The following is a 22,719-nucleotide window of genomic DNA, read 5'->3' on the forward strand; positions in this document are numbered from 1 at the left end:
CCTGTGACTTAACAGGCTGACGTGGAAAAGAAATTGCTTCAATCTTGATCTCACTGTGAGTTTCCTTTGCAAAGTCTTTATCTTTGCAAAGATAAAACAGAGGTAAACTTTACTCCAGATTTTGCACAGCCTGTGTTAGAATTCAAAAAACTGTGCTAAAGTAATTTCATTTAACGATGCAATGTGTGCCTAGAGCGTGGCCTCTGTACTTGGTGTACAGCAGCGGACTGCCTTCAATCCTGCCTGCGAGCCAGTCGGTTCACCCTGTTCACTCGCGTTGCACTTCTGTGATGGAGAATGGGTCTGTCTTTGCACAGGTGTTCAGTGTCTGAATGCATTTTGATCATTGTTGGCTGCTGCTGTTGAACTGATCCATCTTTCCAAGATCCTGGCGTGGGTTGGATCTGCTCAGGCTGGCTTGATGCCAACCTGGAGGGATTCATCTGTGGGCAGAATTATCTGGGAAACAAGTGGGAATAAATGGCAGGAGGGGAGACCAGGCTGGAGACTTTGGTGGTGGCGTCTGAAAACATGGTATGTGCCACACGCTCTAGGGCACGTGTGTCTGTGTGCTTCTGGGGAGCTTGTTCATGGGACTCAGCACAGTTGGGATTCTTAATGGTTCTGGGGGTTAAACTCTCCTCCATGCACAAAGTGATGTGCAGAGCATCAGTGATGCTTTTGGGGAAGCTGGTGAGAAAAATGTCACTCTTTCTGTGGCTTTGTTCAAAGTAAAATTTAAGAGGAAACAATGACAGCAGAGCTGAACTCATTGTTTTGTGGTACCCCTGAGGAGCAAAACATGTGAGAAGGAAATCTCTGTGAGGCACATGGAGACTTGAAGTGTGGTCTCTCTCCAGGATTCATCTCCAGACATTTGCAGAGGCGCCTGTGGGCTGTCAGAGGCGGCTTTATGCCTCCAGAGAAAGCGCCTTGCCGCAGACCTGGGCTCGGCCCTGGGGTGTCCACTTAGTACCATGGTTCTTCAGGGTAGTGAAGTGCTGGGCTGGGCTTTTGTAGTGTGTACACACATGCACACTCACACACTCAGACACACAGTCACATAGGGACACACACACAACTCTCATTTACCCACATTCTCATCCTTACACACTCATTCAGAGATGCTCATGTGTTCTCACACACTCACTTCTTTACACCCTCGCTCTCACACACTCCCCACACTCTGACACCCCTCCTCTACCCTCCCTCACCCTCGTATAGTCACCTACACTCCCATTTCCTGCTGCACAGTCACTTTGGGTGCAAGAGCCCCTCGTCCCACCTCTGTCCTGCTCACCTGCCCACCTGCCGGCTTTGGGACAGGGCGCTGATAGCAGCAGGCAGCCGGCGCCACGTCGCCAGGTGTGCCGGGTGAAGCCCTGTTTGTTTGTGGTTGCCCTTGGTAATGGTGACTCGGCCCCACACAGAGCCGCCACAGGCCATAAAGTCCGGTCTCTGGGGCCTCTCTGGGGCTTCCTTAGTCACTAGTGGGCGCTGGCTCAGCCTCCTGCCCTGTCCCTCCCACATCATGTGTCACCTGCACTCCCAGCCTCCTTCTGGTGAGAAAGGGGAGACGTTTCTGTTAGGAGAGGAATGTGGAGTTTGGCCTCCGTGGCCACCAAACTAGAAGCTTGTGCCCGTGTGGCCCGGCCTCTTTGGGACTCAGCGCTCTGGGCACCGACAGGACGCTCACCAGCTACCCGGGTTGTGCAGGCCGGTGAGGCTGGGGAGGAGGACCTGCAGGTGCCCTGGCCCTGCTGTGATTGAGCCACCGGCATCCCCGTGAGGTTGCCCTGCTGGAGGTGACGGAACCCTGTTTTCGTCTGCTGCTGCTGGTTCAGGCCACCTCACACAGCAGGCAAGGGGCTCAGTGAGGGGGGTGCTGCCCAGTCCCTCTGAACGTGGGGGCCATGCACTCTGGGAGCTGTGGGCCTGCTCACTTTTCAGCTCCATCTGTGCGATGGAACTGGCCCTGCAGAGGCCAAATGCTAAGGCAGCACCGGCTCCTTCATGCTGAGGATGGCCAAGGCCACCTGCAAAAGACTGAGCACCATGGCATTTCCTGTTGTCAAATGAAAATAGCAGAATACCCAGGCGGCACGGTGAGGCCTGTGATCAGAGGAGATGGAGAGAGAAAGCAGGTGAGCCTGTCCCACCGTCACTGACCTGACCTGAGCCCAGGACGGCCGCCCTCGGCACGGTTACCTGGTATCTTCATCCTGAGCGGGGAGGCAGGCAGAGCTTGCAGCCATGGAGGCTCCAGTGCTGGATGTGGCCCCTCCAGAGAATCCCTGGTTTCTGTCTCTGGTCAGGCTGTAGGCTGCTCGTGTCCCTGTTGTGGAGCAGGGCGGTCCACGTGAGAACATGCCGTGTCCTCACCGTTGATTGCTTCATGGTTCTGCCAGACTGTGGTGAGCTGCCTCCCTCTTTCTTATTCTAAGGGATTGTATGAGATTTCCATGTAGTTCCCGTCCTGGGATTTGGTTTGAGCCACTTTGAAGGGACATGTGTCAGTGTGTCCACTTGATGAAGGTCTTTACTACAGTAGGTGTTTGTAGTTCTTGATGTAAACGTTAGTTTTCTCTGTATGGAAAGGTTGCCTTCCTCCCAGACCATCCTCTTTTCTCTGAATTGGTACTTCTTGTGCATTTTTGTTTGCAAATTCGTTCTAATTTGAGGTTCTTCTGTAGTCATGTGCTATCTGCATTTCACAGCAGTGTGTGTTAAAACAGACAGTAGGGCTGGTAATCGATTCCCTGGACCAGAGGCTCTTTTCTGGTGGGAATGCAGAGCTGTTGCTTGACATTTGCTCCCCTGAACTGAGGCGCTTGCGCCCCTGAAGTGGGGAGCCCCATGCCCTATCTCACTTTCTAATGAAGAATACAGTTTATGCAGTTTGTGTTAGTTGGTGTCTCCTCCCTGAGGACTTGTCTTTTTTAACTGTTGTTTTCTGTGAAGGACAGTGAGTGCCTGACAAGAGAAGGTACTTAGTATAAATAAGATGGGGGTGTTGATTGCATAGCTCTTAAGTGATGTCAGCCTTCAATGGGGCTTATTGTGATGGCCCCGGGAGGAGGGATTTCGGGAGCCCCACCGCACGGATCCCTCTTTCATTTTCTGGAAGATACCTTGGGGCCAGGCCAGGTGGTTGGTGTCATTGCATTTCATGTGGCTGTAGGGGATGTGGGAGATGCAGGACATGCTTGACTTCTGGATGGTCCTCCTAGTGATTGCAGTGATTGCTGTTTTTAAAACTCGAACTTCTGATATTACACAGGGCTTTTGCTTTTGTTCTCTTAACAAACACATCTTCCAGATAATTACTGGACTTTATTTTTCAGGCCAGTATTAGACTTACAGAAAAATTAGACAAGTAGTATAGAGAGTTAACCTGTGCCCACTTCTCTCCCTCCTAATTTCCCCTATGATTAATACCTTGCATTAGTGTGGTACACTTGTTATATTTGATGAGACAATACTGATACATTATTAACCCTAGTGGCTTCCCTGGTGGCTCAGATGGTAAAGACTCTGCCTGCAACGTGGAAGAGCTGGATTTGATCCCTGGGTCAGAAAGATTCCCTGGAGAAGGGAATGGCAACCCACTTCAGTATTCTTGCTTTGATAATTCCATGGACAGAGGAGCCTGGCGGGCTACAGTTCATGGGGTCACAAAGAATCAGACACGACTGAGTGACTAACACTATCACTATTAACCATAGTTTATAATTTACATGGCATTATACATTCTAGGATTTGAACAAATGTATAATGACATGTGCAGCTTCCCAGGTGGTGATAGTGATAAAAAACCCGCCTGCCAGTGCAGGAGATATAAGAGATGTGGGTTTGATCCCCAGGTTTGGCAGATCCCCTGGAGGAGGGCATGGCAACCCACTTCAGTATGCCTGCCTGGAGAATCCCATGGACAGAGGATCCTGGCAGGCTACAGTCCATGGGGTTGCAAAGAGTCGGACATGACTGAAGCAACTTAGCGCGCATGCCACATAATGATATATATTCACCACTACAGTAGCACAAAGAACAGTTTTCCTGCCCTAAAGCTCTACCTTCTCATCTGTCCCCTAGTCCCTGGCATGGGGGACTGTCCTATGCCTTACTGTCCCCATAGTTTGCTTTTTCCAGAATGTCACAAAGTTGGAATCATATGGTATGTAGCCTTTTCAGATTGGCTTCTTTCATTTAGTAAATAAATATTTAAGGTTCTTGCATATCTTTTCATGGCTTGACAGCTCATTTCATCAGCTGAATTGGTATTCCACTGCATGAAATATGGGTAGTGATTTGTCAAAGGCAGGAGCTCTAATTGCTTGCACACTTCTCACCAGTGTGTCAAGCATTTAGTGAAGCACCAGGGCACGAGCCTGCACCAAGTGAGAACTGTACACAGGATAAAATTAATCACCATGTCCCATGACCACGCGGCTCCTTGTCTGACCGCCAGCACATCCGTCCTATAAGCATCTGTGCATGTGTTTCCAAACATTGTTCCTGCTTCCTTGGAATTCTCAGTGTAGAGTGAAGCAACCTTCAGCTCAGTGATTCTGTATTGTGAGAGAGGCTGCTAAATGTATGGGGAGGGGGGCTGCCAGGTAGAGAGGAAGAAGAGGAGCTGCCAGGAGAGAGGGCCCCTGTCCCAGACGAGAGCATGAGTCAGAACCCTGGTGGAGTAATGATGTGTCCCAGACAAATGAATGACTGTGTATCATGTTCCTTGAGGAACTTTGTAAGATAAGCAAGAGAACTATAAATAGTTGCCATGGCAAGAACCAACGGTGCACTGCCACCCACTCCAGCCCAAAAGGACACTTAGTCAGATCCCTGGAATTTCTGCTGCCATTACACATTTTTAGAAAACTCTTTGAGGATTGAGCCACAAGGAGTCTGGGGGGAAGAAAGCCAGGAGGAGCAGAGTCCTGCTTGCAGGTGCTAGAATCCTGGCTGTTCAGAACTGCAAGAAGCAAGTCTGATTTCCTCACTTGCTGACAGCCCTTTCTGCTCAGGGAGGGCTCCGTGTTCCTGAGAGGAGAAGCTGCCCTGTGACAGTCCCTGTTCTGAGCACCACAAGTTCTTACTGCCTCCACTTCTCTGATGAGGAAACCAAAGCCCAGAGTGGTTGGAGTCCAAGGTCCCATGGCCAGGAAGCAGTGGAGCAGAAGACCCCACCTCCACAAGACTGACTTGAGAGCTGGGATGTTTATCCCACTGGGTCTGTCATCCTGGGCGCCTGTAACTGTGTTTCTTTTGACCTCTTTGCAATTGTGGCCTCGTCACATTGGTCTGTGTGTCTTTCTTAATGTGCTCACATCTGTAGGGGCCTAGGTGGAGTCAGAGGGACTCCTTTCCCACTGACTCACATAGTAAACTCCAGCCTGGAGTGAAATGTCCACATTTAGACTCTGATTTCCACTGGTGGAAATAGTTCTAGAAAAGGCATTCTGTTTTATAGAGAATGCAGGCTCTGAGTGTGTTTGTGAGATGCTGGGGCAGCTGCAAGACCCCCAGGCAGACCTCCCTCCCCTCCCTCTCCCAGCCCCGCTCCCTGTGCTCCCGGGTGAGAAGGGCTTTGCACTAGCTCAGAAGTTCCTGGCCTGGGAGTCCCCTAGGCCTTCCAAATTAAACATGAAGGTCCTGTATTTATGAGCAGTGGGCATTTCTCTTGAGGAGCTGCTGCTGCTGCTAAGTCGCTTCAGTCGTGTCCGACTCTGTGCGACCCCATAGACAGCAGCCCATCAGGCTCCGCCGTCCCTGGGATTCTCCACGCAAGAACACTGGAGAGGTCCATGGTTTTAATGACGTTCTCTGGAAAGGATTAGAACTTTATGAAAGCGAACAATAATCTGGACTCAGTAAACGCTAGGTCTTTCTTGTCTTGAGATCCTGAAACTGTGACCATGAATGTGGTCAGAGGTGCTTTCAGGCTTGGGAGCCTCACCTGATTGTGATGCCGAGTTCCTTCTTGAGAGAGCCCACCATTCATCATGTTTCTTCTCCCTTCAGGTGGTGAGTCCCCACTGTGTGCAGGTCTACCTGGAACAGGTAAGTCATGGGCGTTTCCTTGAGACTCTTCCTGCTGTGCCCTCTTTGTGGAGTCTTCCACCAGGATCCTCTCCCTCTGTCTGAGGTGTGGCTTTTGTACACAGAGCTCTGCGGGGGGGCCCTGGACCACCTTGCACTAGCTGTTTGCATACTTCCCTAAAGATGGGGGAAGCATGCACTCCTTTGTAAGAGCTGCCTTTCGGATCAGTTAGTTACTTCAGGGATTCATTTCCCAGAGCCTGAGTTTCCCCTGTTGTAACACAGAGATGCTGCTTGTGCATTTTCTTGGTGATAACGATGTGGGCAGAGCACTTGTGTCCCGGGGTGTCTGTGTAGAGAGCACAATGTGTTGGCTTTGGAACAGGAAGCTCTGACCATCTTTCTATCAGATTGAAGGTAAACACAGTGATAACACTTTCACTTTGGCAAATCTTTATCCTTGTCTGCTTTCTAAATGGAAATGTTCTTGGAATGTCATTGTGCCTCTGGGTGTTTTCTTTGCCACCTCCCACCTCCTTACTGCCCCCCCCACCCGCCTCGTTGTGAGGCGGGGGGGGGTGGGGGGGGTCAGCCTTTTGTTAATAACTTAGTAGCGGCTTGTAGGACACCTGGCTCAGGCACTTCCAGGACAACAGGATGCCGACAGCCCTCTTCTCTTATTGCAGATTGGAAGTGGCTCACTGGGGGAGTGTGTGCCTTTCCCAGCCTCACCTGTGAGGAGAGGAAACAGGTGTGCCCTGGTGCCTCCTCCAGGTAATATTAGGTGTGTTCTCTGTTGCTTTCCAGTCTGGATGTGGTACCATGCCCTCGATCCCGGTTTTGCCATATACAGATTCCGAAGTCCTGCTGTGGGTTTTGAGAGCCCAGTAGCTTCTAGACCCAGGGCTGATTTTTCCCTGGAGCAGCAGTAGACACCCTCTAAAGGGCTCAGCCCTGTGGTCTGTGTGTGACTTTCTCTCCTAAAACTCAGGAAGTGCTGTGTCCCCCAGGCTGCTGGAGAAATAAATAAATGGTAGGAGAGAGGTAGGCAGCCCAGCCTGGCCTGTGCCGCTCCATCTGCCTGTGCTGGGCAGGGTGGTGTAAATGCACTGGCTTTGTCCGGTGGAGATTTAGTGAAGGGCTTTCAGGTACACGGTGTTACTTCTCAGGGCAGAAAGCACAAAGGCAACCTTTTTCTCTCCTGGCCCTGCATGAGTCAAGAACCTTCTAGCACCATGACTTGGCATTTTGGATTGGCAAGGATGGACCTCCAGATTACAGCAACGGTCCCCATGTCACCTTGGGAACCAGAGGGCTGTGTGGGTCCTCACCAGGCCACTGAGACCCTGGTTCTATTTCTCCCTTTGTTATAGTGATTGAGTACCTGCTCTGTCTTAGACACATTTGCCCAGAGGTCACCTTGGCTCACCCACCTGAGACATGAAGAACCTGAGAAAAGTTAAGTAGCTTTCCAAAGCCACAGACATTGAGAGGCGTTCACTTCTGATCTTGGCTTCTTTTGCTGGCACCTGACAGTGAGAGGTGAGACAGGTTCATTGCCATAAACGGTCATAGTTTAAAATCAAGGATATACCACATTTTAAAAACAAGGACAACTGTGCAGGGAAAAACTCATATCCTGACAGTTGAGCTCAAGAGGAAATTAGTGGTAATCTAGTGCCACTGGGGTTCAGACCCAGCTTGGTATTTCATTCTCAGAACATCTCTATTTGATGGACATTGTGGGTGAGTACCTTCCCCAAGGTGGCATTGCTCACCTGTGGGAAAATGGTCAGAGGAGATGTGGATCTCAGGTGCCCAATGGCCAGACCATCCCACCTCTCATCCTAGTGCTGCTTGAACTTATACAGGGTCCCCCTATCCCTCCAGCTTCATCCTCTTGTGTTATCAGTGGTCGAGGGGACTCATCAGCCTTTCAGGTTTGGGAGAGGGAGCTGTGTCCTTATTCACCTGAAGCTGTGATGGTGGTCAGCTCTAGGGTGTGAATGCCCCTTCCCACCCATCTGTGCCCAGCCCTCTGGCCACTTTTGTGCCTGGGACCCTTCACCTGGTGATCACCTGCTATGCAGATGTCACCTGAGAGCAGGGAGTCCTTCTGGGCAGTGGAGGAATAGCTGCATCTCAGCTCTCTTTAACTCTGAGCCACCAGGTCTGCCTGAGTTCTTGGGGCCACAGCAGCCTGGGGCATGTTTCCTTGAACACACTTGGGCATAATTCGCTGTCCTCACCAGAGAGGAGAGGTCGGTGATGGGCCATACCAGCAGGATGTGACAACCTCCCATGACTGCTGCAGGGGGCCCTGCACTTGATGAAGTTATGCTGTGTGAGAGTCTTTGCCAGACAAGGCACCTTTGTGACTGCCTGGGTTGTTTGGGACAAGGGATTCAGGGATCCTTCATGTGTTTGTTGCACTCTGAACCCTTGGCTGTTTGTGCTGATGCTCATTTTTCTAGGTTTGTTTTTTTTTTTTTCCTGGTAGCAGATCTTTAGTTTATTGTGATGGTTTAAAAGGTGGGTGTGAAGTTTGGCTAAAAATGGTAGGCAGTGGGGCTGAGAAAAAGATCTGGGAGGCAAACCTCCTTTTGTAAATGTTAACTTAGCTGATGAAACCATGCAGACAGGCTCCAAATTTCTTGGAAGCCAATGTAGAAAGGAAACCACGTTATTGGCACGTGTCTTATCAGCAAGGAGGGGAAGAGGCAAATCAGTGGAGAAAGTGCCATGTGGAAAATTGTGCAGGGTGTTGACTGTGTGTGGGACCGGTGCTGAACCACAGCTGCCCAGAAATCATCCCAGATCGCCTCGTCCCAGATTGAGATGAATTACTGTTTTAGAGGAATATCAGATACGAGCTTTGAAGTGCATCTTATCAAATCCTTAGGCACTCTTGTGGCTGTGGCCGTGGGCATGGCGTTTAGAAATAGAAAAGGATAACGACTACTTCACTGTCTGTCTGGGTCACACTTATGGACTTCCGTGGCGTGCGTTCTGCTGGATTGTTCAGTGGATGCGTCACTGTTTCTCTAGGTGACCACGATCATTAGTGATGGGAGCCACGTAGACAGGCTCTTCAAAACTGAGTCACTTGTATGCTCTAGCTGTTTCTGTAGATCTTCATGGGTGTTCACAGGCACATCCAGCACACGTGGGCTGGAGTCAGGTCAGGGTCCCCCCCAGGCTGTGACAATAGAGGGCCGCATGACCTTGAACTGAGCCCTCTTACTTCTGGGCTCTGCTTTCCTCTTCTGTAAAGTGGGGTAGCTGCCACCTTCCTCGCAGGTCATTGTAAGGATGATGGGATGAAGTAATGTGTGAAGATTCTTAACACTGGCTCTGGTATAAGGAAAGTACACAGTGAGTGGGGAAAATCCTTATTTGTTGTTTAGTGAAGTCAGGAGGGCGATAAAGGTCTCAGTTTCCGCCGCCTTTGCTGTTTGTGTTTTGTTTTTGATCCTTGTTCTCTTGCCATCTGCTGGGGAGAACCAGTTTCATCAGTTTCCTCTAGTGTTCCCTCTGCTGCAGGAGGGTGAAGGCACCTTGACAGGCTCTTCTGAGAACTTGATTCTTGTCATCTCTCATTTAGAGACTTAGAGGAACTCAAAAAGCCCATGGAAAAGAGCCTGTGGTCAGGATGCAGGTGGTGCGAGAGATGGTGGCAGGCGGATTGATTACAGAATCTTTTCATGACACAGGCCTCACGGAGCTCTGAACTTGGCCTGACAGCTTTTTTACTGAAGTGCCAGGCAGTGGTGTTTGTTTTTCCATGTTATCTTTGCCCTTCCAGTGCTGCCCGAGGGGGTGGATTCATATCAGTGCACCAATGGAAACTCATTCCTGGGTGCAGGTGTAGCTTTCGCGGGGACCCTGTGAGTCCACGTGTGTGAACCACCCACACAGCCACACCCACGGGAAGCACACACGGGCCTCTGTCCAGGATGGAGAGGCCCCGGAGAAGCCAGTCCTGAGGAAGCCCCTTGCCACTTGGTATCTGAGAAGTTCATTCTCTTTGGAGCAGCTGCCGTCCTTGAAAGAGGCCGTGTCCCCGCCTTCTTGGGCCACGTGCGGGCGGCGGTCAGGGCAGTGTCAGGCCCAGCGGAGGACGCAGGTGCAGGCCTTCACCTGGCGGCTGGCACGCACACAACCCATTGTTTTGCTTGGCCATTGTGGTTTCTCCCACTGGAGGAGAGGTTGTATAAGAATAGCTTCTGAAATTTGAGCCAGCTGTTTACTGAACTCTGGCGGCTTTATTTCTCCTTGTTTAATTAAAGTGAAGACAATGGGTAGTTTCTGCCAAAGGTGACATTAGGAGTCACATTACACTGTCTGAGGCTACAGTTTCCATCCTGCCTTCTGACAGCAACACTTTTGTATTTGTGTGTATGTGTGTACATGCTTAGTCGCTCGGTCGTGTCCGACTCTTTGCGACCCTCTGAACTATAGCCTGCCAGGCTCCTCTGTCTGTGGGATTCTCCAGGCAAGAATACTGGAGTGCGTTGCCATTTCCTCCATCCCAGGGATCGAACCCGTGTCTCCCACATCTCCTGCATTGGCAGGCTGATTCTTTACCTTCTGAGCCACCGGGAAGCCCCTTGTTCAATAAAGTTGGCTTAAACTCACAAAGTCAGAGGAAGTGGTCATGAAATGACGTTGACAGGAGGGCTCCGTGACTGTTGAGGACACGTGCCCATGAGCATGTGCTGTCATTGTCACGGTTCCCACCATTGACCTGAAACAAGTTCTCTCAAAAGTATTGAATTATTTCAGTAAGGATGCCCCCCAAATTGGATAATTAGGAGTTTGAGATAGGAGAAAAAAAAAATACTCTGATGATATTCCCTTTATTTTACTGCAAAATTAGGTGACAACAACAGATTACAGGCTTTCTGTTGGTACTGATTTGTAAAGAAGTGTTACTGAAGCTCATGGAAACTTGTCCCTCCTGCTAGCTCCCATCCACAGCAGGCTCTCTGCAGGAATTTCTTGTCCTCATCTGGAAGTGCACGTATTTGATTAGATGCTGGTTATTCCTGCTCATAGGTTGTTTCTACTTGTGTAGGGAACTTCAGAAGCACAGACATGGGTCTGCATACCACAGCAGGGTCTTAGCTGAGTGATAGATGCTATTTTCTGAAAGTCAAAAACACGTGTACACATGTGCCTAGAGACACATGTAGGGATGCACAGCTGCCCCTTCAGAACCTGTCTGTCTCATTAGAGCATATTTGACCAGAATTGGTAGCTCAGTGAGTAGAGAGTTTACCTGCAGTGCAGGAGACCCGGGTTGGGAAGATCCCCTGCAGAAGGAAATGGCAAACCACTCCAGTGTTTTTGCCTGGAGAATCCTGTGGACGGAGGAGCCTGGTGGGCTACAGTCCATGGGATCTCAAGAGTCGCACACAACTTAGCAACTAAACCACCATCGCAATGAGATTAATTTGTTTCAGGCCAAAAGACACTTGCAAACTTCCTTGTTCTTCCCTCTGATCTTAGAAATAGAGAAAAGTCTCAAGAATCATGTCAGATCAAAGGCCAAGTCTTCCACTTGGTCAGTGGAACCAAACTTAATGTCTATGTTTTTGGTACAAAGCCAGGTGAGACTCAAATAAAAATATACATGATGCTGTATTCCCAGAGTTCAACCTTGAAACTAAGTCATCTGATTGCTCTGCACCAGGTAGCCTGTCTATACAGGAATGAGTCATCTGAGGAGCCCCGTGGAAGACCCTTGAAGGGGTATATGGAGACTGAAAGGCCGAGTTAAGATGAGAGAAGCATGGCGAGCACACCTAGACTCAGGGGGCTGGGACATGCCCAAGGTCACGTAACTAGAAACGGGGGACAGGGGTGAGGCCAGAGCTTGTGGCACTATCTCCACTGGAAAGGCAGGGTGCTCTAGCCCTGCCATGCTGCTGAGGGTCTGTGTTTGCTCTGGGGAAGCCCCAGGCCCTATTTCCCCAGTTGCTGCATCCCAGTGGGTGTACACGCTGGCTGCTTCTGCGTATTCTCAACAAGTATGGATGGACAGGAGTGCCCGGGGATTTATAGCTTGGGGGAGCAGTGGGAAGCATTGAGAAAATGCTGGAGTTGAGATGCGTCCTGGGGGCTCCCTGTTCCTGAGATTCATGTGCCCTGGACCCAGATGTCCACTAGCCCCACCAGGGCAGCTCAGAGCAGGCCAGGCTCCTGGACTGGGTTGATGACTTTGTTACTCCATTTCTCAGTTGCTCGTTTGTTGTATTTTTTTCTCACTTCAGAGTCCTTTTTGAAGGCTGGGGAGCTGGACTGGCATGAAGTCAGTGTGAGTCCACACTGGGATGGGAAGACCTCTTCCATTCCTTTCGGGAATCGATAGGACCCAGGCCAGACTGGTCAGGGCCAGCCAGTTCCCGTTACGGAAGGGGCCCTGACCTTTGCTCGGCCTCTGCCTGCCGCTGCCCTCAGCACCTCCCCTAAATGCTGCCTTGAGCTATCCCTGCACCTGGGCGTGGGTTCCCGTAGATCTCCAGGGAAGAGGCACCTGCCTGCAACCTTTTCTAACCCCAGGCCAGACTTTGGTCTACCCTAACTTTGATTTCACCATTCCCTCCCACACCTGAAATAACACCCAGGCTTTGGCTTTTTTTTTCACCTTTGGAGGTAGAATTGCCAGGATTTCTGGGAAGGTGGATTGGTGAAGAGGCCCCAATGGTGTTTGCAGTTCTTTAGTGGGAACCCCGGGTCAGCCATGCAGAGGCTTTCCTCAAATCTCAGTTCAGGAACCTTTGAGAAAGAGGGACAACCCTCCACAAATTAAGGGAAAGCCACCCCTTTTGGAGCTGGGGTTTGAGAGCTGGTGGCTCCCTGCTGTTGCCAGTCCTGCCTGCGGGTGTGAGGCGAAGGCGGCAGGAAGCACATTAACCCATGGCAGCACGGAGCCCAGCTAAAACCCACACCAGCCGCCCTCAGTCACACCAGCGATTGCTCCCCTGTGTCTATTCCTGTCCTCCTGTCAGATGTCAGTGTCCTCTGCACGTCCACCGGGGTGTGACACATGCAGCTCGGTGTCCCTGTTCACCCTCATCCTGGGTCCCCATGCCCCGTGCTCTGGGGTGACGGTGGTCAGGTCGCCAGGGCCAACAGCTTCCAGAGTGACAGTTCCTCTCCCAGGGACAGGCCTTCGGAAATGTTTTCAAGGAATGACAGGGGTGTCCCCAGGTCCAAAGGCTGGCAGTCTGCAGTAGATAAGAAAACTCAGGTTGAGTGTTATTTCTTTTCTTTTATGGCCCTGAGTCCATAGCAGTCACAGGTTTTTAAGTGTGGGAGGGGCGCCTGAAGATAGTGGTTCTGTGTGATTGGTTGTGGAAATAGCAGTGACTACTGAAAGGGAAAACCAACCACTTATTTTTTCAATGCCTTGAATTGGGATGGAGGAGAAGCATCATATTACTGTAGCACTTGAATTACCTGAGTGTATCTTTACCTGTAAGGAGAGTATTCCTTTAAAAAAGCACAACAGCGAACTCCCCCATATAGAAGTCTCTGCCGGGGAGCAGTGGCCGAGGGGCGGAGTGACCCTGGCTGTCAGTTTGGGATCCCGGGTTGGGGTGTCAGATTCTCCCCCAAATCCTACATGCCCTTGGGCCCTCCACCTGGCCCTCTCCTGGGAGCCAGGGAGGGAGGGGATCCAGGGGCCTGTCTCCAGAACTGGGTCTGGAGAGCAGGTGTGGAGCCCAGGACTGGGGCCTCTTAAGTGTTGCCTGGATTGGAGCTGTCACAGCTTTCAGCTTTGTGACTTTGAGACTTTTGCTGGGTTGCTAGGGAACCAACTCGTGAAATTTGGTAAAAGAAAAGCAATCAAGCATTTCACCTTCTTTTCATGTTTGATCTATACTTCAGAGTTAAATATAGATGAAGGAAGAAAGTCTTATTTGGTGAGAAATTCCGGCTGACAAATGTTGAGAAAGTGATAGAATAGCTATGTTTCAGACCGCTAATAAGGGCGAAGCAGTTGGCTCTAGGACGTGACCTTCTGTAACTGCCTTGGTCACAAAGGGAAGCTGGCGGGGTCATGTGGGCCTCACGGGAAGGACGTTGGAACATTGATTACATATTTGCCCCTACCAGAAATCAAACCAGAATCAAATTAAGCCAGATCCACCCACAACTTACAGGAAATACAGGGCCAGAGCGATCTGAAAAATAATTCCAAAGAGGTCAGCAAAATCCAGAAGAGGGAAATTCTACTGGGTAAAAAGGGCCCCAGTTGTTTTCAAATACACTGCAGGAAGAGGAGGAGGAGGAGGAGGAGGAGGAACTTGTATTGTAAAGGAACTGAAGAAACAGGTTAAATAAACATGGTAAGACTTGATGTGGATCCAGTCAAAGTGTCAGACTGTAAAAAAACAAAACCAAAACAATACTTGTAAGACAGGGTCGTTGGAACATTGATCACATGTTTGTGTACAAATATGATGATGTATTTGGTTTATATTAAGGAATGATTACTAATGATACTGGTATTTTGTTGTACTTTTTTTTTAAGTCTCTATTCTAAAGAAACCGAAATACTTATTAGGTGAAGTGGTATAATGTCTGGGGTTGGCTTTACAGTGGTTCAGGGGCTGTGGGGGTGGGTGTGTGGATGCAGTTCATTTGGGGGTTATTGGAAGCTTGGGGCACCTGAAGCTCCAGACCCTTGTCTCCCTCTCCCAGTGTTATTTTGCAAGATGCAAGTAGTGTAGGCACAGAGCTCAAGGTGAACAGGTGACTGAGGCCCAGTGGCCAGTAACTGTTTTTCATCATACGTGTCACCCACCATGTTTTGAGATACACTGCCAGCTCCCCACCCTGCACAGTCATTTCCCATATGTGAGGGCTCAAGGCTTGCCCGCCAGTGGCCAGTGTGGCCTTGTGCCCGGTTGGCCTCTGGAAGGACACTGTGTCTGCTTGATGAAATGCTTCCCTGAAAACCTGCTGTGTTCATCAGCACAGGACACAGAGGTGATTGATATATTGTTTTCTAAAAAGGCAATGTTTGCTTCATAAAGCTTTTTAAAAACATTCTACATAAGAGTGAGTGTCAAACTAGCCAAGGGCATTCTTACTCTTCTCTTTGAGAAATTTATACAGCTTCCTTTCCAAAGGGGTTGATGTCGAATGAGTTAAACTCAATGTAACAAACAACTTTGGAAAAGTAAGAGTTAAAATGGACTTGGAGATTTATGAAGAAATGAGCTCCCTGCCCTTGGGAATATTCAAGTAAAAGCTGACAGCATGGCTGCAGTGGTCATTCCAAATGTGATTGGGAGATTGGGGTTTCACATTGAGTGAAAGTGACAGTGAGGGACGCTTTAATAAAGTCATCTTAGTATATGGTAACAAGGTTTTAGTACAAACCAAGCAATGCACAAATAGTTTAGTCAGTGGTTCTCAAAGTGTGATGTGAGCCCAGCAGCAGCATAAATCTGGGAACTTAGAAGCACACAGTCTCTGACCCCACCCCTGACCCCAGATCTCTTTTCCTAAGCCTTCTGGGTGGTTGTGCTGCCAGCTAAAATTTGGGCACCTGGTCTAGAAGGAGATGTCTTCGAGGGGAGGGCCCACTCTGAGCAAGGCTGGCAGGTCGTGGGAGCTGAGCGTGGGGATGACGGAGGACTCTGCAGCCTGGGAGGGTGGGCGAGGGTGCTGGGCTGCTTCACTGAGATCCCTTCCTCTTGGGAACAGTCTCTTACCTCCTGATGCCCTTCTCCTCTCCCAGTGTTGAGTAGACAACATTGTGGTCCTTTTGTCTGTGTTCTAGAACACAGAGCCAGCTTCTTCAGAGTCTCTGTCTAAAAAATGCTCCAAGCAGCTCAGTGTGTGGCGTCCTAAATCCCCAGGTGAGAACAGAGCTCCGGCAGAGACAGTGATGTGTCTTTAGAAGGAAGAGTGGTGGCATTCACCACCCAGCCTGCCATCCAAGGAGGCAAGAGAACTCCGGGGCTTAGCTTCCTAAGGAGCATAAAGCATCCTTGGAATAAAGAAATGACATCCCGTAAACTTACAAACGTGATTGGGTTAGACTGTGATTAGGATTCTTTTCATGATATTATTGGGACAAATTTGTTATGTGGGAACATTAGAATTGGGAAGTTTTCCAGGTATTTTTTAGATGAATCAAAGACTGAATCATCTACAAATAAAAACAGATTCAGTTACAGTCACTGCTCATTATTTGTGGATCATATATTTGCAAACTTGCCTATTTATGAAAACTTATTTGTAATCCCCAAATCAACACTCACTGTGATTTTGTGGCCATCCAGGGACATGTGTAGAAGGGCAGAAAATTTGAGCTGATGCGGGCACTCATCGGCTGGGTTGCACAAGGTGCCTCTTGTTTGAGCCCTCAGACGAAGAGTAAACAAGGGTCCTTTTCAAGGTGTATTTATATTTAGTGCCACATTTGGGGAATATTTTTGCTTTTTGTTCGTGATTTCTGTTTACAGTGGCACCCAGCTATAGTCCTGAAGTGCTAACTGGTACTTCGAGGCACCAGAAGCCTGGCCAGTGTCATGGTGACTTTTTAAGAACATGACAACCTTGAATGAACTATAGTTGATCAGTTATTGATTAGAGGTCCTAAGACCTTTTCCCCTGACTTGCCCATTAGAAAGAACAGACCCTAACTCACTTGCAGTTGCCTCCACCTGAACCTGTGGTGAACAGTTCATGTACAACCTGAGAGGTGGGCACAAGGAGAGGCCAAGCTGGAAGAAATCCATGATGGAGGGCTGAGTGGTCTGGGCATCAGGGTAGGATGGGCCTGCCGGACAGGACACTGCTCCCGCTGGACACCTCACAGTAGACCCACATCTCTGCTGCTGAAACCCTGTGTCTGCAGAGAGCTCTCACCCGCCCAGGCTGAGTGACCTTACCCTAGGGCTAAAAGACAGGTTCTCACCTTCTAGAGACATGTCTGATCTCTTCCAGGGCTGCTAGTCACTTCTGGGCTGCTCCTTCTTACATTGTTCATATCCCTGGCTGGGGCTGAGAGCACTCCTGTTTGGAATTTGATGGTGTCTTTGAGACCTGAATCCCCAGGCTTGGGGTCTTCTCCATCACCATGGAGTAGGGAGTGAACAGCCTATCCTTGGGGCACCACGCTTGGCCCTGTCTACTTCCCTCCAGAACTCACTGCTACTCCCCATCGTGTTCCTCTCTTGTGATATGCAGGAGTTGGGCTCGGACCTTCTCTCCATCAGGGCCCTCTGATGATGATGGTGAAGAGTCTGGCTTTGAGCTGATACCTCCAGGAGCCATGGGGACAGGCACTTCTTGACTTCTCCAATCCTCAGGAAGCCTAGAGGCTGCCACCCTTGACCCATTGCACAGAGATGAGAGCTGGTGCTTCAGTTCAGTTCAGTCGCTCAGTTGTGTCTGACTCTTTACGACCTCATGGACTGCAGCACACCAGGCCTCCCTGTCCATCACCAACTCCCGGAGTTGACTCAAACTCATGTCCATTGAGTCGGTGATGCCATCCAACCATGTCATCCTCTGTCGTCCCCTTCTCCTCCCGCCTTCAATGTTTCCCAACATCAGGGTCTTTTCAAATGAGTCAGTTCTTAGAATCAGGTGGCCAAAATATTGTAGTTTCAGCTTCAGCATCAGTTCTTCCAATGAATATTCAGGACTGATTTCCTGTAGGATGGACTGGTTGGATCTCCTTGCTGTCCAAGGGACTCTCAAGAGTCTTCTCCAACACCACAGTTCAAAAGCATCAGTTCTTTGGCACTCAGCTTTCTTTATAGTCCAGCTCTCACATCCATACATAACTACTGGAAAAACCATAGCTTTGACTAGACAGACCTTTGTTGACAAAGTAATGTCTCTGCTTTTAAATATGCTGTCTAGGTTGGTCATAGCTTTTCTTGTAAGGAGCAAGTGTCTTTTAATTTCATGGCTGCAGTCACCATCTGCAGTGATTTTGGAACTTAGAAGCGTTCAAAATTCTGCTGATGTGACAGGTAAGGGGACAGGTGGCCCGATTACCCCTCACCCCCATGGTCCCTCTCAGGAACCCCCTGCTGTCCTGTGAGGACTGAGCTGACCTAAGACAGACACTCCAGCTCCCCAGCTTGGGGTCCCCATTGTATCTGGCCTGGAAGGAGACCCCACATGATTTCCGCCAGAGTAGACCATCCCCAGGGTCATCCTGCCAGGGACAGGGCTGTGAGGGCCTCCCACGCCCCTCCCTGTGGTATTCTGTGAGAAGAAATGAAATGTTCTTGTTATAAAATAATTGATTAAAAAAAAAAAAAGACTGCCTGTTTAGATGTAATTATAAAATGGGCCCATGTGAATCTTCCTCTTAATTTAAGGGAGGTACCAGACTATTTCATAAAGTGAAATCTACTGGACAGCCTCTAGTGTAGACAGCTGGAGGGGAGGTTCTGATAGTGGAGATGGAGGATGGGGCTCTGGTTCTGGGCAGTTCGTGGTCCGGCGCTGCCTGCTTTTCCCTTGTGACTTTGGGTGTCAAGGGAGTGAGTTGAATGCAGCCTCAGACAGGCTGGGTCACCTGTAAAGCCGCAGTGTCCCTACAGTCTGACGTGTGTCCAACCATTACCTCCCTTATCCTTTTGGCCTCCTGGAAACTTGGCACCCAAGGAACATGACATTTCAGGAGCTAATGGAGATATCAGGCGCCTGCTTCCTTCTGGTCCTGCCATGCTCTTTGACTTTGATTTTGTGTTTGTTTCTTGGTTTTGTGCTAATTCAGAAGGACAGAAGGCAGGCAGGCAGGTGGGTGGGCAGATACCTGTTAGGTTCTGGGACACCTACCTTCCCAAGAATCCCAGTAGGTTTCCTGGGAGAATTTAGGAGGACGAGGGTCGGGGGGGTGGGGCAGCTCTGGCTCTGCCCTTTCTGATCCCCACAGAGGCGGGACTCGTAGGCGCCAGCAGGACACAACCCCTGCTCTGTGTGGTCCTTCCTGACCCCTCTCTGGTTCCTGCAGGGTTCTGGCAGGAGGCCCTCAGCTGGAGCCCGTGTACGTGCTGCCACCGAGCCCTCGGCTCCACTGTGGGACTGGCCCCCCTGGCTCCTGTGCTCCCGGCTTCCCTGCTTCTGCTGAACCACTCATGGGCCACATCAGGCCAGGGGCAGGGAGGGAGCAAGATGGGAGGAGGGAACTGCTTCTGGAAGGAGAAGCTGGCCGTGCTCCCCAGGGCAGTGAGTTCCTCCCCAGAGGGATCTGCAGGGCCTCCCCTTGCACTTGGCACTGAGTCTGTTCCTGGCGCCTCTCCTCTGTTTACGCCTGCCCTCACTCTGCTTTAATGGGACTGTGAAAGTTATGTGGAGCATTGAGCCCTGACCCTGGCTCCCACGCTCTGCTTCCTGGGGGTGGCCGCTGCCTGCCCTGCAGACCTCTGCCCACCAGGCCCTCTGGGACATCAGGCTTGATTGTGAAAGCACTGTTTCCGCTGCCTGTCCTGGGCCTCCCTCCCTCCCTTCATCAGCCTCCGAGTTCCACATAGTTCAGACCAGCCTACGCATCTCAGAAATCTGAGTGTTTGGTGACAAATAAGCATAGACATAGTCTCAGGACATGACTTAGTGACCGAACAACAACAAGTCTTAGCGTGAACAAAACCTTGCTTCTCATAGTTGAGCTTGGGGGAAGAATGATGTTACCTTAGCTCAGTTGGTAAGGAATCTGCTTGCGATGCAGGAGACCCTGGTTCTATCCCTGGGTTGGGAAGATCCCCTGGAGAAGGGAAAGGCTTGCCCACTCCAATATTCTGGCCTAGAGAACTCCGTGAACTGTATAGTCCATGGGGTTGCAAAGAATCAGACATGACTGAGCAACTTTCACACACTTTTAGTTTCCTAACTTCAGAGGGGTGTGTATTTTTCTAGTAATTCATGGTAATTGTTGCTCAATTGTAGGAGTGTTAAGAAAAAAATTCTCAAGGTGGGCAATCCTGGTAATGAATCTGTTTCTGGTCTTCTTGTTCTGGAAGGGAACAGTGTCTTGCTGGCTGTCTGACATTGGGAAAGTTTCTTTGCCTGAGTCTTATTTCTTTGAATGGAGCTGCGGTCTTGGCAGGTTACTGCATTTAGTGTGGGCTTGTGGGGTAGTTTCATTCCCATGGGCCAATCCCTCCCTGGCACCCAAACACAAGGATTGAATGCGAAGCTGAGATTTACTTAGCTTTTATTATCTGCTAGATGCCATTCTTAGCTCTGCATGTTTCCTTATTTAATCCTCCCAATACCCCCACTTTCCAGATGAGAAAACTGAGTCACGGAGAAGTAATTTCCAAAGGTCAGACAGCTGGGGTCTCACCCAGGCGTTAAGGTTCCAAAGCAGATACACTTAACCCCTGTACCCTACCAGCCAGGCGGTGAGTAGGTGAATGAATGAGTGAACACACGAAGGCCTTCGTGTTTGAACTGGATGTGGCTAGTTGTTGCCTTTTAAAAGATTTTATTTTTTTATTTTTGTGGTTACGCCATGTGGCTTGCAGGATCTTAGTTCCCCAACCGGTGATCAAACATGTGCCCCCTGCAGTGGAAGCATGGAGTCTTAACCGCTGGACCACCATGCAAGTCCCTCAAAAAGTTTTAAAATGTATTTTTAACTCTGTTTTCCTGGAGAAACAAACAGAACGTGCAGAGCTGTTTCAGTTGGTCTCCTTAAGGGAACCTCCTCCCTGGTCCCCAGCTGGGTGATGACATTTGTGCACTGCCACCAGGCCTTGTGCTTCCTTGTGAATCTGGCTCTGGTTATGCAACGTCCCTTTTGTTCCTTTTTATGAGACGTTTTCACAGCGCCAGTTTCAGGGCTGGTCAGCATGGCTGGGAGCAGCACACAGGTCCGGCGACTCTGGAAAGCTGGGGGCTGTGAAGTGTCCTCGGGCCCTGCCAAGTTCCTGGTATGGCAGCTCTGAAAGCTCTTTCTCTGCTCTTTACCCAAAAGCTGGAGGGGGCGAGGGGAGGTGGGAAACAGGGGCGCAGCCCAGGGATCCCAGTGCCACCCTTCACCGTGAGAGTTGGGGGCGGTGAGCCTGGGGAGGGAGGCCTCTGCTTCGGGTTCCTCACTTTGTGGGGGGTGGGGGAGATCTCATTAGATACTTCCACGGGGTCATGTAGGGGGTCCCGTGGGTGAGAACATGTGTTACCGAAGCCTGTACCTGGGCGGGTGCAGCATGTGAGTCCCACCCAGCCAGTGAGCAGAATCCACCTTTTATGGTCTGTGGGGACGGGCTGTCCTTCACCGTCACTGGGTTGTCTGAATTGGTGCTTCACTACCTGGCTGTTCGATGGACAATTTCTTCCTAATAGCCAGCCACCCCCTATTTCATTGATTCCATATGGTACAAACTTGTGAAGGTGTAGAGAGTTGCTACTCTTCAGCTGCTATTCTTTTAGATAATGAGTCTGTTTAAGCCACTTAAATAATAAATAAATATGCCCCATTTAGTTTTATTATCCTGAAAATAAAGCTAACTAGACATTCATTACTGAAATGTAAAACAGTATCCTCCTGCCCCTTAAAATGGCCAGGTCAGCCCTCTGTTGCTTTGAAATGACTGCTGGGTTTATTCCTTCCCTCATCCTGCAGACTCCAGTGCTTTGCTGCCTGCTGTACTGTGTGGCAAGGGGACATGGGAACATCATCCCCCCAACATAGGCTTTGATTCTCCCCTGTGCCAGGCCCACAGTGTGTGTATGTGTGTGTGTGTGTGTGTGTGTGTGTGTATGTGTGTGTGTATTTGTGCTTGTGACAGAAACAGGTGCTGTTACATCTTCACAGGGAAGCATCCGTGGCCTCCCCTCCTCTGCTGACATGTGTGTACTCCCCACCAAGTGTTTCTTTTTTTAAAATTATGTTTTTATTTGGCTGCAGTGGGTCTTAGGTGCAGCATGTGGAATCTAGTTCCCTGAGCAGGGATTGAACCCAGGCATCCTGCATTGGGAACTGAGTCTTAGTCACTGGACCATGAGGGAAGTCCCCCGAGTCGTTCTTATTAAGACACTTCTTCTGTTCTCATTTTCCCCTCCCTTCATCTCATGGTTTCCCAGAAAACACGTAGTTGCTGTAAATGTTAATAATGCATTTACTCTCTGCTGGGCCCTGTTCTGGGTATGTGACTAGCCTTTGCTGCTTTAACCCCACAGCCACCTTGCAGAGAGGTTGCTGTAGTTATCAGCCCATTTTCTGGGTGAGGAACATGAAGCACAGAGAGGGCAAGGTGCCTGCTCAAGGCCACACAGCTGGAGCATTTGGAGTTCTGTTACCAGTTCTTAGAGGCCTTTAAAACTAAGGGAGAGTGGTGCCTGGTAATGCAGGGACACCTTGTGTGGCTAACCCTGGCTTTGTGTCAGTTGGCTGTTCCTATGTGGCCCTGTAGTCACAGCTTCCTGGGGCAGGAAGGCACTCCCGGAGAAGCCCGGAGGATGGCCATGGCGAGGAGTGAGGGCATGGGTCTAGCCCTGGTCCCACTGCTTACTCCTGTGTGGCGGGTCTTGCTTTGTCTTTTCCTCCACTTTCTTGCCCTGGCGATTGGAGGGGGACAGAGCGCATAGCCTATAGCTGCTGTTGTCTCCACCCCTCCCTGCAGTCCGAATCAGAGCCCTCTTGTAAGCCTTTCAGGTGGTCCCCTAGGCTCCACTGAGGCCCTCAGTGAT

At 50.0% G+C, this 22,719-nt stretch overlaps 1 protein-coding gene across 22 annotated transcripts in view; it reads left to right on the plus strand.

Moving 5' to 3' along the window:
• The window catches only part of TNS3 (tensin 3), a 220,368-nt gene that overhangs the window by 67,386 nt on the left and 130,263 nt on the right, over window positions 1-22,719 (plus strand). For 15 of the 22 annotated variants that reach the window (XM_081536801.1, XM_081536800.1, XM_081536793.1 and 12 more), the window contains one exon: window positions 6,025-6,063. The exons of 3 other annotated variants lie outside the window; for them this stretch is intronic. Coding sequence is in view for 11 of the 19 variants with exons in the window: in XM_081536785.1 (XP_081392911.1) it covers window positions 6,025-6,063 (39 nt within the window). In the remaining 8 variants the exon portion in view is untranslated. Of the gene's footprint in view, window positions 1-1,564; window positions 2,145-6,024; window positions 6,064-20,863; window positions 20,964-22,719 lie in introns of those variants that run through there. 4 more of the 22 variants (XM_081536799.1, XM_081536798.1, XM_081536792.1 and 1 more) reach the window with 2 other exon arrangements.

The sequence above is a fragment of the Giraffa tippelskirchi genome, chromosome 10 (assembly GCF_054371585.1).
Source record: "Giraffa tippelskirchi isolate mGirTip1 chromosome 10, T2T-mGirTip1v1.2.pri, whole genome shotgun sequence".
In the NCBI taxonomy this organism is placed as follows: Eukaryota; Metazoa; Chordata; class Mammalia; order Artiodactyla; family Giraffidae; genus Giraffa; species Giraffa tippelskirchi.